The 18,004-nt window shown below is 40.9% G+C and overlaps 1 protein-coding gene across 2 annotated transcripts in view; it reads left to right on the top strand.

Moving 5' to 3' along the window:
- Positions 1 to 8,672, top strand: part of NRP2 (neuropilin 2) — a 211,765-nt gene extending 203,093 nt beyond the window's left edge. For both annotated transcript variants that reach the window (XM_058186640.1, XM_058186632.1), the window contains exons 16-17: positions 2,614 to 2,682; positions 4,106 to 8,672. In XM_058186640.1, coding sequence (XP_058042623.1) covers positions 2,614 to 2,682; positions 4,106 to 4,410 — 374 coding nt within the window. In that variant the 3' untranslated portion in view covers positions 4,411 to 8,672. The remainder of the gene's footprint in view (positions 1 to 2,613; positions 2,683 to 4,105) is intronic.
- The last annotated feature ends 9,332 nt before the right edge of the window (positions 8,673 to 18,004 follow it).

Below are 18,004 nucleotides of genomic sequence, written 5' to 3'. Positions count from 1 at the left end.
TTCTAACAGTGAGGACAATTAACCAGTGGAATAGCTTGCCTGCAGAACTTGTGGGTGCTTCATCACTGAGATTTTTAAGAAGAGACTGGACAGTCACTTGTCTGAAATGTATAGGACAGGGGTGTTAAACACAAGGCCCGTGCGCCGGATCCGCCCATGATGTGTTCGGATCTGGCCTATAGGGACGTCTTGGAAAATGTAAGGGGCCACCTTACATCGCTTCAGCCCAGTTTACCCAATATGAAGAGGAAACATGCCAGCAGTTTGGAGAGTTGCGTCAAACTGGCCACCCACCCAGTTAGCCATGCCTGCCCGGCCCCCCAAGGTCAACCACATCCCTGATGTGGCCCTCAATGAAATTGAGTTTGACAACCCTGGTATAAGTATAGGATCTCCTGCTTGAGCAGGGGGCTGGACTAGAAGACCTCCAAGGTCCCCTTACAGCTCTTTTCTGATTGATTGTAACTCAGCAGATGTCATCAGCGGTGAACCTTCAAGTATTGAGTGCACCAATGATTACATGCATGTTCACATATAAGCTTTTTATATCCTTAAAAATGTGAGATATTGCCCTCAAGTTAAAAAAAAAAAGCAAAATGTCTACTGTACAACTATTGTTAATCCTTATATCTTCCTAGGATCAAAGGCCCCAAACATTCTATGATAAGAATGTTCTACTCCCAAAATGGATGATGCTAGGTCCAAAAAGTTTAATTGATGTACAAATGTATAAATCATGTTTATGGATTCCCTGCAATGACAAAAGGGTAGAAAATTAATAAGGAAGTATAATTCAATTTCAGCTCCATATCAAAGTATTGTATTTAATGCCCACCCACAAACGATCCAAATATAAGTCAATTTTTAAAATATAGTAAAATGTTTAATGTCCTCCCCCATTGCAGACATAAGATTATTTTTTTTTAAAAATGGAGGCAATTCTCTTTTTAATATATAAATTCCCAAGGAACTATAATTACTAAAAAAGTAGACATAAGTATGTCAAATTAGTTTGAAAAACCACATAATTTCCATAAAAACCCCTGAGACAGTTCATCCCATCTATAAAATTAATAGCACCCCATTTGTTAAGTTAATGTTTCTCCTATTCATCAACATATATATGTCTGACTGTCAGCTGATCAAATTAGATAGGTAGTTAGATATAAAAAGGTTAACTTGCACACTCTGCTTTCAAAAAAAATAAGCTGGATGTACAAACATAGATTTACTTCTCTCTCAAGCATACACACATCTGTGGGCAGAGACACACACAATAGCCTCTGTCCCTCCTTCCAAGAGGAAAGCAGGGAAAATCTGAGCAGATTATATAAACTTTGAGCAAGTGGCATGGAAATCGGGGAAGCAGAAAAATGAAACCGAGGAAAAGGGAAAACTACCAGAGAAATCCATTTTGACTCTACAGTAGTCACCATCCTGATTTTTCCAGACTCTAGAGTAAGTAGCCTGAAGCAGGTAGCATGGAAAGAGCTGCTAAGAGAGGGAGGCAGTCAGAAGTGGGTGATATGGAAAGACCAAAAGAGAGAGAGAGAGAATGGAGAAGAAGTTGAATGTGTGGGACAATGAAGGTGATGTTTGAGGGTAACAAAGGACAGAGGGCGCATAAAAAGGAAGTAGCAGTGAGGAGAAAAAATTGTGGAAGTGGCATGTACATTTTCAAATGTATCTGAAACATTTAGTCAATGCTTTTCACAAGCTACTTCCCAAGGAGAGGTATAACAAAATACATAGTGTGATGACGTGTTAGCACACACTACAACATCTCTAAACTTATTTTTCAGTCTGTTTCTAGAAATGTAAATAAAGCTTTTTTATAAGAAAGGTTTAGGCTTATGAGAATGATTTGCATGAATATTTAAAGGCATTTATGGAATTCTTGTCTTTCTAGATTAATCTGGTTTCCCAATCATACATGTAATTATGATGCACGGCTTTCATAAACCAGTTTGATACCCAAATTGAAAGTGGTCATTTGGTCTTTATTTCTACTGAGATGTATGACATACAGAGTATGCTAAATGGATGCCTCATTAATGGTGACTAACAATGGGCACTATGGAAATGTGATCATGCTATTAATGAAGCATGTTGTTCTTGTTAGTTGCGAAGTCGTGTCCGACCCATCGCAACCCCATGGGCAACGTTCCTCCAGGCCTTCCTGTCCTCTACCATCCTCTGGAATCCATTTAAGCTCATGCCTACTACTTCAATGACTCCATCCAGCCACCTCATTCTCTGTCGTCCCTTCTTCTTTTGCACTCAATCTTTCCCAGCATTAGGCTCTTCTCCAGTGAGTGAAGCATAGGCATTATAAAGAAGCTTCCTTCAGTAGTAAATCAGACTTATCTGGTTTTATTCCTCCAATTCTCATTTTCCCTGGTAGAAAAATAGAAGTTATTATAATATTGAAAAAAGTTACTGTGATGCATGTATTTCCCACAGTATGCTAATAAATATGAATGGATACTAGCTTTGACTATAAACAGCCTTGAAAAAAAATACCTTTTTGAAAAGTGTGTATTTATTTAAGGGGAAGTGTATCTTGTTCCCGCTTTTTGAATTAGACATTTTACAACATCTTTTTCATTCCAGTGGATTTCCCAGCATTAGAGGATGAGGTTTCAATTCATGGGGAAGACTTTGGAGAAGACTCTGAAGATGGTGAGTAGCAGATGTTCCCTGTTTCAGCAGTCAAGTTTCAATTCTACTTTCTATGATTCTCTGAAAAGCAAATTATTGCTTAGTCACAAGTAAGCCATTTATGAATCTGAGGTATGTGGATTAGATCAGTTTGCTTCAGAATTGGTAGGGATGTGTATGTGAATCCTTGCTTCTGGCTACAAAATCATGTTTAGGGTATAGGAACGAAGTACAATATTTTAATAGCAGTTGGTCCCACAGCCAGGGTAAGTTTTGCCTTCACATTGCATAATACTAATTAGCATCTGCACTATACAAAATAGGGCCTGATAATTGTGAGAGCTCCGTCTATTAATTGGTGGGCGGATGCTGGCACAGTTGCATGTGTCAAGTGCAAGATCAGAGGACTCTGACAATCAGGGAGAAGAGCAAATTGAGGAAGAATCCTCACGCACACACACAGAGCTTTTGCAAAAACATCCAGTATATCTTTTCTCAGATATAGAATGAGAGCAAGTTGGAATACAGCAAGCTAATATCTAGAATACGTCTTCCTAGAGGCCTGAAGAAGTTCTTCTATAATTGTTATTAAACATATATGCTCCCTATGCTTCCCTGCCAGCCTTCTGGTATTTTCTCACCATTACAGAATTAGCATCTTTCAGATGTGATGAATCTAGAGGAAGAGAAATGTAAAGCTTTAGAAGGAGCATGAATTGGGGACAAATTAGGCAGCAGAAACATTTGGCAACTAAAAGATGCAATTTGTTTCACTAGGGATGCAAGCAAAATCATCCACTTAAAGCCTTTCTCACTAAAGTAAAACCAGAGAGCATTTCTTTGAAACAGCAGGCAGAAAACATGGGAAGGGGAAATATTATAAAGTTATGCAAATTGGAGGTCAGGCTGAGACAGTGAACATTGACCTTCTGTCTCCATGTAGGGGACAGAAGCTCCCTGTTGCTTGTGGCTTGAGAAAGTAGAAGCGCCAGCAAGAGGCCCACTAGTAAAGATAGTTGTGAGGACAAGTTTAAAATGAATTACAGTATCTACCAAAGCAACAGTGTTTAATTAAAAGTACTATTAGACCATTTAGCTTCAGACATTTTAACCTTCCTATGAATATACAAATAAGGTCTGGTTCATTCAGGAGAAGGTCTCCTACAATCACAGTGACAATTTGGTTAAAGGACCTTACATGTCCTTTACATGCCTGTTTTCCAACCAAATGTTCTAGAACAGGGGTGTCAAACTTGCGGCATTATGTTGTCATCACGTGACATATTGTGACTTTTCCCCCTCAGGCCGCAAGTAGACACCCCTGTTCTAGAAGCTGGCCCTTCCAAGTTGTCCATGGGAGTCCTTTTCCCACAGGGACATTTCCTTCACTAGTCCCACCTGAGACTGCTTTTCTGATAACCTTGTGCTTCCCATTGCATTACAGATGCCATTAACCTGGACAGAAACCACACCACGCTTTCTACAAATTCCCCACTGACTCCACTGGTGGACACAGAGAAGAGCTGGCTATATACCCTGGACCCCATCCTGGTTACCATCATAGCCATGAGTTCTCTAGGAGTCCTTCTAGGGGCAATTTGTGCTGGGCTACTACTGTACTGCACCTGTTACTACACTAGCCTCTCTTCCCGGAGCTCTACCACTCTGGAGAATTATAACTTTGAGCTTTATGATGGCATCAAACACAAGGTCAAAATGAACCACCAAAAGTGTTGCTCTGAGGCATGACTGATTGCACTGAAATCACATTTGACATTTCATTCCAGCAGTAGTGGCTGGGGAAGATTACTTTTTCTATGGGAACTGAATGCCATAATTTTACACAAGCCCATGCTGGAATGCTGAAGGGGTGGGGGGTTGCTGTTATTTAGAAGGAAAAAAAGAAGAAAGCAGCAGCAGGAAGAAAGTTGGAAGAGGATTACCAGTTGTAGGAAATGTGGGTAATTGCTCTTGCGGGAAGAACTGGGTAGGCTCAAACAAAGCAGCCGCCATGCTCTCCGTTTTATTTCTTCTATGAGCCAATCGCATCTGTAGAAGGCAAAAGATCCACCTGGGTTTGAGGAATCGAGGGACAAAATGTGTACAATTATTTGCCACTTCCTTCTTCGGATGAGATTGCTAAGTGCCCCCCCTTCCCCTTTCTAGTTTTAAGAATTATAATCTCACCTTGCTCGCACACACAGGTACCTGCGTGCCCCAGCCAGTAGATCACCTATCAGAAATGGTGCTTGATTGAAAGGGACTGTCTCAGTGCTGTGGGTGATGAAACAAGTTCAGGAAGCTGCAGCCGCTTCCAACACTCCCATCTCCCCCACCCCACCAATGAACCAATCGGAAAAGGAGTGGCAGGGATTGGGGTTGGGGGGGGGGATCAGCAGGAAAAGCAGCACTTTTCTTCCTGGATTACCAAGCAAAAGAAACAGGCAGCCTGAGGTGTAAAAGTTGACAGAAGCACCTCCTCCAGAGAAGCTGAAGAGCCTTAAAGTGATTTGTGAAAAAGAGCCATTTATTAAATCCAGATCTTGGACTGAAACAGCAGAGGCCTTCATCACAAGGGCTCTTTCTTCTCCTTTTCTTTCTGCCCCTCTTTTTTTAATCTTGTTTTTTTTTTTAGTGTAAAAACATTGCCGTAAATAAAAGACACAATTATAAGGTGCCCAAGAACTCAGGAGATGGCTTTTTATATATTTCAAGAGGAAGACAGGCTGCTAGGTAGATAGATAGATAAATATATTTTGTTAATGCTGTGTCCACTCTGATGGGGAAAAAAGAAGTATTAAAAGGCTCGTGGAATAAATGCAGTTATTCAGCCCATCACACAGAGTGGTGATGATACCTCTAACTGGCAGATATGATTTAATGTCATCATTAGCCAATAAGAAGGACTTAATTTCTCTGCAGAGGATTCTAAACTCATGTACCCTTTGAGCAGATTCATCATTGTGGTGCTGTCTGACAAAGGCGTCGATCCTTCACAGATTCAGGTCCTTTCGGGAGGACCCAGCCATTGGAAATCTAAGGTTATGGCAACATTGCAGGGTATCAAGGTTAAGTGATATTCTAGTATGGATGTCGCATAAATGGATCTGGAGCAATCTTCTATCACCTTCTTCCTTCAGAAAAATGCAACTTGCTTGTTGTGGTTTGCATAGCAACTTGTTTATTTTTGAAGGGCTTCATGTGAATATGTATTTGACTTTTTTTAATAAAGTGCCTTAGAAAAATATTTTTCCCTTAGAGATGTGTGATGTAACGAATTACAACTGAGGCATTCAACATTTCTCCTTATCACTCTTCCTCCTTCACTTCTTCATTGCTATCAGATCTCTACCGGGTAGAGTTTTGTCCTTTCAGATAGTCAAATATATATAACTAATGTTTTCATGTGTGCTGTGCCATGCTTGAAGTGTCTTGCAGACCAGTTTACAGTACCAACTTTCAATTTCCAATGCCTTTTGTTCAGCTCTTGGCAGCAATCTTCAAGCCACAGGGTGTTTTGTTTTGTGTTTGTTTTTTTTTAAAGAAATCATAGTGACTGAGGTGTGGAACGTTTTCCAAATTAACAGATTGAATAAGCAGGTTTTTTTTTTAAAAAAATGTGGTAATTTGAGGAATGACACCTCATAGCTTAGTATGATATTTTGATATTCAATGATAATGCTATGATGCTGATATAGCTTCATCTTTGTGATGTTGTGCTGGCTAAGCTCTTTTCTAGGAATGTACCTAATTGTCAGTAATTGTTAAAGACATTTCACCTGTTACACTTCACAGGAATGCATTTCTAAACTGCTACTTGTGAATGTAATGGTGTATCTTTGGGTACACATGTGTCATATATGAACACATGTATAGAAACGAGGGTTTGCAGCAGCTATCCTACATATATAGGATCTATTGTCATGCAGACTATGAAATGCTCCTCTGAACAGTTTTATATGCATGCTTACCAAGCTGAATGTCTAGAACGTTTGGTGTATGTGGTAATAACCACCTGTGTGCAAGGATATGAACAAGGCACTTACTTTCACTTTAACACACTGAAGTCACAATTCTGTGCAGGTCTAGGTGTGCTTAGTGCAGCTGATTTTGGTGCATTTCATTCTGTGATAGATTAAAGCATTGTTAAAGCATCGATTTTCACACTATTTTCTCCGTTCCGCGGAAGACCAGCAGGAGCGACTCATTGAAAGAAATAATGTTACTAGTAGTCCTTGGCTTATGATCACAATTGGGACCAGAATTTCCAGTGCTAAGCAAAGTGAGTCACATCAGATTTTGGGACTTTTTATGCCACAGTTGTTAAGCAAATCCGGCTTCTCTCATTTGCTTATCAAAAGCTGGCTAGGAAGGTCGCAAAAGGCAACCCCAAGACTCTTCAGCCATTGCTGAAGTACATGCCAGATGCCAAGCCCTTGGATTTTGATCACATAACTGTGGAGATGCTGCAACGGTCGTTTTTTTTCAGTGCCACTGTAACTTTGAACAGTTAATAAGTAAATGGTTGTAAATTGAGAACTACCTGTAAATATATGTCCATGAAAAATGGCATGGGCAAGATGCCATCCATCATTCCTAAAACGAATAACCACATCGAGAGTTTTGGAACATCCATTGTCCACACAGAGCAAACAGCTGGCTAGCCAGTGGCTCATGTCCTGGAGAATACTTTGGAATATGCTCACAATTCTGTATAAGAGTTTAGTTTGACGCCTGGGTTTCCATAGCATAAGTCAGCATAGAGAAAATACCCTGGTAGCAGGACATTTCAAAAGCACTGCCTTAAAAGCAACCTTGCTCTAACAGAATAATGACTGTATCTATCCAGGTATACCATATACAAATACACTTCAGCTCACCCTAAACCGAAGTACCCTTTAGAGCGGGATCATCCAATTTTACAGGGGCTCCTTTGGCAGAACTGATTATTGTGACCAATGTTGAAGAAAGGTCAAGATAAGCCAGCTAAGGCTTATCACTGGAGCACTCCATGGTTTTCAGTGGAAGAATAAAGCATAGTTGGATGGGGTCCCATCCATATTTCTCTTGTATGGTGGATGAAGGAAGACCTCAGAGATGATATAGATATATTAAAAGGTAGTGTTGCTGTCTGTAGTAGACATACAGAGAGTGAGAGTTCGTGTATACATATATTACAATGTATATGTGTTTGCGCGTGCTTGTGAGTTCTCTGTATGTATTATATATGTGAGTGGCTATGTGGGGTTTCTTGTATCTTTAATGGAGGCAGAGGATGCTGCTGCCCTCAGCATAGGTTCAACTGGGAGGGCAGAGCAAATGGCATGCAATTGAAGAGTCCCACACACTTTGTATTCCATGCTGGCAGGTACAGGGGCTTTGTCGTGTGTGCACTCAGTGAGCAAGAATCCGGCCATAATGCTGCATAGCTGATACCTCACCTACCTCCGTGCTGGGTGCTTTACTGTCCTAATGCAGAAAATGGTGTTTGATTGTATTTTTCATAGGGTGAAAGAAAAAGAAAAGAAAAGAAATGGTGCATATTTTCATGTCAGTATGTTGTCATCTGCAAATGTATGTTGTGCTTGATGATCCATGTTCTTTAGTAACCTCCCTCTTTTCCAAACGGACAAAGAAATGCAGCCTAAGGTTACCAATGCCTTTGCTGAAATATTGCTTGGCCTCTCTCTCCCTCCCTCCCTCCCTCCCCGCCTGCCTTCCTGCCTCCCATGGTCAGCTTCACCATGGCCAGTAGGAGAGCTGCAGTATAGTTGGTTTTTGCTTTCTAGGGAGATATTTAGGGAGTAAGGGGGGGCAAATGCAGGAAACGGGATTTTGCATATCTTACCAGCTCAAGGTAGTTTGACCATTTTACTGGCTGTGCCAGATCATGTGGACTTTAAAGCTTTTACTGTGATTCTTCAGTGTTTAAAGAAAATCCCAAACTGTTGTTTCTATGATTTGTATAAAAGCCTTTTAAAAGTACTATTTAATAAACATTATAGTAGATACCTTTTCTGAGTCCACTTATTGTGTAGCTGGGAAAGAGAGGTAAACGTTCTGATTTCTGATGCTTCAAAGGGCAGATCTCCCTGCCAAAACCGATTCTCCTGCCTGCAGCCAGTGTGACTTTGCCTTTGTCCATGGCATTGACTGGATTAGTCTTTCATGAAGATGGCAATGGGCTTTTCCACCCAGGGAGATTAATTGTGCTACATAACAAGTTACATAGAGTGAGAAGTGGATTAAGGTATGATTACATATAATTGAAATTTCTTGAATTTCCATGGCACTTTGTAATTTTAAAAACACTTGTTATGTGAAGTCTTGGGTACAGTCCAATAAAGCTATTGTGACTGCCCCATTAAAATCAGAGTAGCAAATTGGTAATGGCTGAAGTGCCCAGGGCTATTAGCAGAATTCATAGCCCAAAGCTAGGTGGGTTTATTGGAAATTATTACCACATTGCTCAGCGTGGTTAATTCTCAATAAATGTACCAAGTGTTTTGATCTTGGACAGTGCTACCATTAACTGAATTAAACTTGCTTATAATATCATTTGTAATTACCAGGAAACAAGTAAAAATTCTGTGGTAAAATAAGTCCACATTATTCACAAAGAGCTGAATTCTTTGACCTCTACACATGTATGAAATGTCAATGTTCTTGCCATTTTGCATATTGCATTCTTCTGCATTTTATAATGAGCAGGAATTATGGAAATCCATGAATACTTTATTCAGCCAGCCTCTACAGGTTGGAACACATGTAAGGGAAAGTGGCACAGTATGAAATTTTGCTTTACTCTATAGAGTTATTGGGTAGAGGGGAAAGGAAAAGTTTCATGGAGTCACATTTTGCACCTAAGGTTACATTCATTTTGTATTTTTTGTGCACAGAGTAACAAATAAGTGCTGCACAGCCAGCTTTTCTGTTTACCAATAATTCCCCATGAACTTTTAAAATTTTCTTTCTTATCTATAGATCTCACTTGTGTTCACTAGGACACAGTGGGGGGGGAGGGTAGACCACTTGAGTCTATAGTGACTCCTTACATACTTATAAAAATTAAAACAAAATACATTGAACAGAGAACTAGCCAAAAGCAACACCCCTCCCCAGAAAAGTTAAGCTACCAATAACCAACGAAAGGCTTGGCTTTCATCCTAGCCCAGGGGCTGGGGAAGTCATCAGATCTTAAGCAGGTTGCAAAAAGTCAGAAGGCTGGGATCAGTACAACTCTCCTTGGAGATATCATGCACGCTTCCTAGATCCTATAAGATGACACTGCTTAATAGAGAGGATCAGGAGCAGCTGACCTAGCAGAAACATGAGGAAACAGGTAACCTCTCAAGTAATCAGGCCCTAAGCAATTGAAGGGCTCTATAGCAGGGGTCTCCAATCTTGGCAACTTTAAGCCTGGTGGACTTCAACTCCCAGAATTCCCCAGCCAGCTTTGCCGGCTGGGGTATTTTGGGAGTTGAAGTCCTCCAGGCTTAAAGTTGCCAAGGTTGGAGACCCCTGCTGTATAGGCAATAACCAGTATCTTAAATTGCATCAGAAGCAGCTCACAAAGCACTGCCAATGCCCCTCCATTCTAGACCAACTGTAAGTTCCAAGTGATCTTCAAGGACAATGCCAGGAAGAGCACATTACAATAATTCAATCAACCAAAGCAAAAGGTACCTCAGTCCACAGAAGGAAAACAGGCGTGGGAAGCATCTCAGAAGGAATCCTCCCTAGTTTTCTGGAAAGCAAAAGTAAAGGACCAAGAAGCGCTTTTCAGACTTTCAAGATTCTGTAACTGACTTGTGCTTCTTGAAAGGTTGACTTAAATCTTGCAATCTTTTTATTTTAAGATGGAGAGAAGGAAAAACATTTCCCCCATTTAGAAACAGTCCATGCGTTTATCCACATATAATTTGCATACAATTGTCTGGCCATTTGCAACTTCTTCTTCCTAATAATCTACCATATAAGTAGCAAGGAAAGTTTAGGATTTTAAAAGCTATTAAGACACTGAAAAGCTTCGAAAGCTTTCTGTTTACCAAGAAGTTAAATCACTGTTGCAGAATGAATCTACGCCTTTAAAAACATGACACTAGAGCTCAATAAGTAGTAACATCCAAGCAGGTTATCATCTGCACTGGCTCAACTTCATATATCTTTTTCAGAAGAATCCTTCATTCTGTCAGTTCTAGAAGCCATACTAGGCCGGAAGCTTCTGTGCTGCCACTTTCTCATGTGTGGGAAAGTAGGAGGGGGGATTTAGTAGAGGGGTTGTCTTTAGACATAATAGCATTCTTCCTGTCAGTCAAGGTCAGGCCGATCCTGCATCTGGAGAAGGAGTGGTTGGAGTGATGTCTCGAGATGGGACGGTTGGTGATTGGAGCATGTGATCGACTGTGGAGTCAGGGGATGGTCTTGGGGGTTTTGATTTACTGAGGGAAAACCCGGACCTTTCAGATTTGGATTTTCCCAGATGTGCCAGTTTACCTATCCTAGTAAATGGGACTTTGAAAGATGTTCAGAGTTTTTACTTGGAGTGCGGGGTTTTCTGGAATGCTGACACATTCAGCCAATGAGCTAGAAATAACCACACCTGCCAGCCAACAACAATCATTAATAAAACTGCTCAACCAAATAGTGCATTATATTTGGTACCTCTAGACCAGTGGTTACCAACTGGTGGTCCATGGACCACTGGAAGTCCATGAGAAAATTTTGGTGGTCCACAGAAAAATTATTTGCATTGTTTATATTGCACTAAATCAGGAGTCCTCAAACTACACTCCCCAGGCCGGATACATGCAATGAATGTTTGTGTTGCTGCATTGAGTCTCCCCCTTCAGGGTTCTTTTGTGTGGGTCGGAGGGAGGCAGAAATTCCGACTCAGGCTTCAGCCCCTTGATGGGGGGCTTTGGGCAAAGGCTGGAGGGAAGAGCTGCTGGTGGTGAAGAGCTGGAGGGCCTCATTCCAGTGGGGCTGCATCATGGCCTGGAACTGGCTGATCATCTCAGCCTGCTGAGTCTCCAGGCGCCGGTACCTGGCCTTGTACTCCCGCAGGTCTTCCCTCTGCTTGGAAAGCCTATGCTCCTAGTCCTCAGTGAGGTGAGCCTCCTTCTCAGCCAGATCCAATTTGAACTGAGCAAGCTGTTTTGCCAAATCTTCCTCGTGGTGGCTGCTTAGCTCCAACAACTGCTTCCTGTTGGGGCCCTAAGGAGCCCGGGCGGGCAGGTGAGGAGTGGCTGGGAGTGAGTAGAGGCACATAAGTGATATCAAGTTGCCCACACCCATCCTGTCACATGACCACCTAGCCACACCCACCCAGCTGGTCATTAGGTAGATCATAGTGGTCCACGGGATTTAAAATTATGAAGTTAGTGGTCCCTGCGGTCAGAAAGGTTGGGGACCCCTGCTCTAGACCAGTGGTGGGTTTCAAATTTTTTTACTACCGGTTCTGTGTGCGTGGCAGAGGAAAGATACTGTGAAATCTCCATTCCCTCCCAACTCCAGGGGGAAGGTTACTGCAAAATCCCCATTTCGTCCCAATCAGCTGGGACTTGGGAGGCAGAGAATAGATGTGGGCAGAGCCAGTCAGAATTTTTACTACCGGTTCTCCAAACTACTCAAAATTTCCCCTACCAGTTCTCCAGAACTGGTCAGAATCTGCTGAAACCCACTTCTGCTCTAGAGTTTTTAATTTCTTCTACACAATGTCCAGAATTTCCAGAACAATGATCACTAGATATTACATTTATTAATTTCCAAGTTTAAATTCTAAAAAAGTTATAGATTTGGATTTTGGCACTTCAACTCATTTCATTTCCCTCCGTTATAAGTCTGAGCACTAAGATTAGATTCAAAAAATGGATTCAAATACTCTTATTTCCTTATTTTTTATTTGGCTCCAGTATCCTTCAGGCAAATATTGGGTATTTCTAATGCATTAATAGAGCCTACCAGCATCCGTTAATCTCTTATTTGCAGAGGGGGGTTTCCTTATCTTGCTTCTCCCTACAAATGTTTACACAACGCTGTGGAAAATGGTACCAGATTTAGCCATGGCAAAAGTTGTCAAGAGGCAGCAGTGACTGAGAGGGAACATCTGGAGCCTGGGGCCGCTAAAAACTATTGTTCCATTTAAAAGTGATGCTTGGCTTTCCATTCTCATATCTTTCAGACAGATTTATTGCAGCTGGAAGCAAATCAAATCTAGTGGGATGACTGTGTTTTGGGGGTGAGATGTCCTGCAACAGAATATGCCTGGTTTGTCTGCTGTGCTTGAATTCAGTCCTATTTTGGAGAATCATCTTTTATCCCTGTCACACTTCAGTCTCACACTTTCTTATACATCCTATTGATGGAACATGACGACTTTTACAAGCAGCTCACATATTTCAGTATATGCCTGGAGAAAATATCTGCAAATACAAGAAGTGTAGTCATGAGTGGCAGCTTCCACCATTGCTATCACAGTAAGGGAATGATACGTAGAATAAAATCACAGAGTTGGGAGGAGACATTTAGACCTGGGATCAAATTCAGTGCAGAATCCAAATCAAAGGATCCCAGACAGTCAGTTCTCTAGACCTTACCTGAACACATCCAATAAAGAGAAGATAATCACTGCACTGATGATGGATTATGCATGCTTCAAAAACAGGATGCTTTGGAATTCTAAAGAATGCAGTACTACTCTAAAGAACTACTTCTAAAGTACTACTTCTAAAGAATGCAGTACTACTAAGGAGAAATTTCCTGACAGTTAGAACAATTAATCAGTGGAACAACTTGCCTGCAGATGTTGTGAATGCTCCAACGCTGGAAATTTTTAAGAAAATGTTGGATAACCATCTGACTGAGATGATATAGGGTTTCCTGCCTGGGCAGGGGGTTGGACTAGAAGGCCTCCAAGGTCCCTTCCAACTCTGTTGTTATATTATATTATACTCTGCCATGGAATAAAGCACCCTTGTCTCTTTTCTCACACAGAATCTGGGGGGGAAAAAGATAGTTGCTTTAACACAGGGGTGTCAAACTTGTGGCGTCACATTGTCATCATGTGACGTATCACAACTTTTTCCCCCTTTGCTAAACTGGGGGTGGGCATGGCCAGTGCGTGACACATCTGGCCCACAGGCTGTGAGTTTGACAGCCCTGCTTTAACACCATTTCATTAAAACAGCTGTATCATTAATGGGTCCCTTAAAGCAGCCATATTTTCATTCAAGCAGAAGCAGAAAAAGGAATATACAGAGGAAGTATTGCTCATAAAATACATGAGTTCCAAAGATTTCTTCCTAGCAACTGAAAAACATAAAAAGCTGGCACCCTAGAGTTATATTTACTTCTCTCTTTTTTTGCAGGTGGAACACTCTGTTGACTCTGTTGATTTTCAGTTTGCCATTTATTTTTCCAGGTCCTTTGGAGAATATATATTCCAATCTTAAAAGAGCAAACAATTTTGGTATTTCAAGCCATTCCATTATAAATCAATTCAAAGTATTCCAGGGGAACAAGTTCACCTATGCCAAAAGAAATGCAACACTCATAAATGACATTGAGAGTGAATTCTGGATTAAATGAGCAGCTTGAAAGATGATTTGAAGGCATCTTTAATAGTTTTGTTCATATTTAATTATTCTGTGACATACATTGATGAGATCCATAGTGATAGCTAGTTGGAAGCGGTGTCTGCAGGAGAGAAGAAATACCATAAGTAGCAACTGTGATCAAAGTCCTGATCTTTTCCACCTTCTAAATTGCATGCATAGATGCCTGTGGTAGAGAGTGCCAAAATTTTGCCAAATCTCATGAGAGTTCCTGAACTTGGAGCCCTATGACCGCAAAGAGATTCACCATCCCCACCCAGAACAATATGACTTGAGCGAGAACCTTTTTGGTCTCTTGCAAGAGTGAATCATCCCTTATTTGCTTGGCATGCATAGCTGCCTTTTTTAATTTGTCTGAATGGGGACAGGAAGAAGAAGACAAAACCCTAACTTGGCTCTCTACTGGAACCCAAGAGCTTTGGGTTAAAAAGGCCTTGTTTCATTGCCAAGATTTAGATCAGGGTTCTTAATATAAACCCAGGCTTCATTACTGAATCCCTTTGCAAACTCAGGATTCAGTTCTGATGCAAAAAGACCCTTTCAGCAGGATTTCAGTAAATAATCACTTAGAAATTCCCCTCTTAACCATTACCAGGCAGAAAAATGTCTATATAATTCAGAGAAGTGGAAGGGAAGCACAAGCACTTAATACTGATGGGTATTACTAAGCAACAGAGATTATTTTAAATTTTCATTTACTTCTTTGTCATGTTGCCCTAATAGGTTTTATCTTCAAAATTAAATATAATTGGTGGATCCAGGGTGAGCATCTTTCCATACACACTTTTTGCATTTTTCATTCATCAACTAAGGATCTAAAAGGATTCTTTTTTTTACTCCATTGCTGTGGTAACTTGAGATATGAATGTTGTTTGAATTCCATTTAAAAAAACAAAGGTAAACGACCAGGAGGAGAAACTGACTAGCTCATGCGGTGCCCTGCCCCTTCTTAGCCTTTTAATGCAGGCAATACATCCACTTCTTTATGAGGAACTGAAACAGAATGAAAACTGCTGGATGGGAGTCTCTATGGTCCGAATAGGCACATACAATTCAGTAAATTTGTCATCTGTAAACACCACGGATTTCAAGGGAGATATTTTAAGAACCAGTTTGGTATAGTGGTTGAGGTAGCAAGTTCGAAACCAGGAATGCAATGGCAAACCAGTCCCAAAATCTTTCCAAGAAAACTGTAGGGACTAGTCCAGGCCAGGAAACAAGGCTGACTTGAAGGCACCGAACAAACAATCAAAATCCTATAATTTAAGGCTGAATGTAACCTAAAGAGCACAGGGGTTTGACTTATTGAAGCCCATAGCAATTGAGAGGTGGCAATCAAAGTTGTTTCATAGGGTTACTGTGACTCAGTGATGTGACTTTTGAATAAACAAGGATTAGATTTAATTTAAAAAAAATCTTATTTAGGCATGGAAGCCAGCAGGGTGACTTTGGGCTAGTCATTCTCTCAGCTCAAAGCACCTCACGGGGTTTTTATTGTAGAGTAAATGGGAGAAGGAATGTTCGCTGCCTTGAGTTATTTATATATAAAAAGGTGGGATAAAAATAAATAAAATTAAATAAAGATAATCAGGAGGATGCTGTCTTTGCTGGTTTAGGTCCAACATGTAGAAACCTAGGATGTAGACTTTGAATGCTGTCTTAAGCAAGGGTCAGTATTTCTCAGACTGGCTAATTAAGCCCCAAATTCATAGTCATATGAGAATACTTTGAACTCAGACGTGAACTCCCGGTATTGGTAGCTGGTTCCCACATTTAAAGAGCATTCAGAATAAACAATCCACAGTTTCTTGATTGTAGATAGTCCCTTAACAAGCCACACAAAACTCTGTGAGTGAAACTATTGGAGCTCATCAGGAATCAAGTTTTTTAAAATGGAAACAAAACAATAAAAACAAATCCCAAACACCTTATTAACTAGATGCTCAGAATAAAATCAGTGCCTCATTAGACAAGGCATCTCAAATACAAGTCACATCAAGAGACTTTGCTTCCTCTGCCTATCATCCCATCTTACTAACAAGACTCTCACAGAAAATTAACATTTTTTATCCCATATGATATAAACACGAGTATTCAAATGTCATGCAGGTATGCAAAATGCATGCAATACTAGTTTCCTGGATTTTACTAGATTTGACAGATAAACATAAAATCCACGTTTTTTATGGTATTTTGGTTAAAAAGTGAAGATTTGACAACCACAAACAGACTTAAATACAAGTATTTATGGGAAATATCGTCATCTTCAGGCTGGGTGTTTACAGCTTTGTACTTCTAGGAGAAATGTGTGATCACAGCTGTTTCTTCCTTTTAACTGCTAGTGGGGGTTTGAACTGATTGGTTGGGAGTTAGCCACTAGCAGTTAAAAGGAAGAAACAGCTGCGATCACACATTTCTCCTAGAAGCACGAAGCTGTAAACACCCAGCCTGAAGATGACGAATGGGATTTCATCAAAACGTCACCAAGACACTTCCAATTTTACACGGGAGAAAACCCGAACAACCAAAGACCTACATACAAACACCCATGAAAACCTCAATATATATATATGTAGGTCTTTGGTTATTCGGGTTTTCTCCCACGTAAAATTGGAAGTGTCTTGGCGACGTTTCGACGAAGTCTCATTCGTCATCTTCAGGCTTCGGCTTCGTGCTTCTGGGAGCAATGTGTGATTGCAGCTGTTTCTTCCTTTTTAACTGCTAGAGGGGGTTTGAACTGATTGGGTGGGAGCTTGGCTGTGCTCAGATTAGTCTGAGTTGCAGGGGGATTTGAGCTGGTGAGCTGCATTGCTGTTGTTTGGCTTCGTGTTTGTGGTCGTGCTACATCTTCATAGTGGGTGTCAGTCTGCTGCATGTATGGATTGGAGGGGTTTGAAATGGCTAATGTTGCAACTGCGGTCTGGCTTCTGGTCCTTGGTCGTGCTTCATGATCAGTGTGGGTTTGGGTCTGCTTTCTGGGTGGATGTGTGGTGGTGACATCCTGTGTGGACCTCATGAGTGTGGGTCTGGTGTCATTCCTCATGTTAGGGACTCGTTTGTCAATCAGGGCGGGTTTCCAAATGGCTGGTAGGTGGGAGGTATCATCTCGTTTGTTCATGCTGTGTGGGCGTTTTTCTATCTCGATGGCTTCTCTGATTATTCTTGTTGTTAAAGTTTCATCAAAACGTCGCCAAGACACTTCCAATTTTACGCGGGAGAAAACGCGAATAACCAAAGACCTACATACAAACACCTGTGAAAACCTCAGAAAACAAATAAATATATATATATACAGTATACTCACAGATAAGCTCATAGACAAGCTGAACCTGAGTTTTTGGGTGTATTTTGGTGCCTACAATGTGCTTATTTGTGAATAATATATGTTCTAATAGTTCTAATAGTTCACCACTATTTAGATTCTGTGACAATTTGGAGGCTGCTCTTTTGTTATTTCCTTTTTTGTTTTTGTTTTTTGCTGGCTCTTTCTTAACATATACAAAGAGTGAATCCATCAAATTATGTTATGGTATCACATTGGATTGTGTGCAGGTAAAATTTGTGGCTGCTTCATCCTGTGACAGCTTCCCATCCAGTCTCACAATCCTTCCTCCTTCCCCCGCCCAGCAGCAGCTACCTATGTACCTATCTGCTGGAAAGGGGAGGGGAATGGGGAGAAAGAATAAAGAGTGGAGTGGAGTGGAGTGGAGTGGAGTGGAGGAGAGAGG

The sequence above is a fragment of the Ahaetulla prasina genome, chromosome 1 (assembly GCF_028640845.1).
Source record: "Ahaetulla prasina isolate Xishuangbanna chromosome 1, ASM2864084v1, whole genome shotgun sequence".
Classification (NCBI taxonomy): domain Eukaryota; kingdom Metazoa; phylum Chordata; class Lepidosauria; order Squamata; family Colubridae; genus Ahaetulla; species Ahaetulla prasina.
This window is presented reverse-complemented; position numbering and strand designations above follow the sequence as displayed.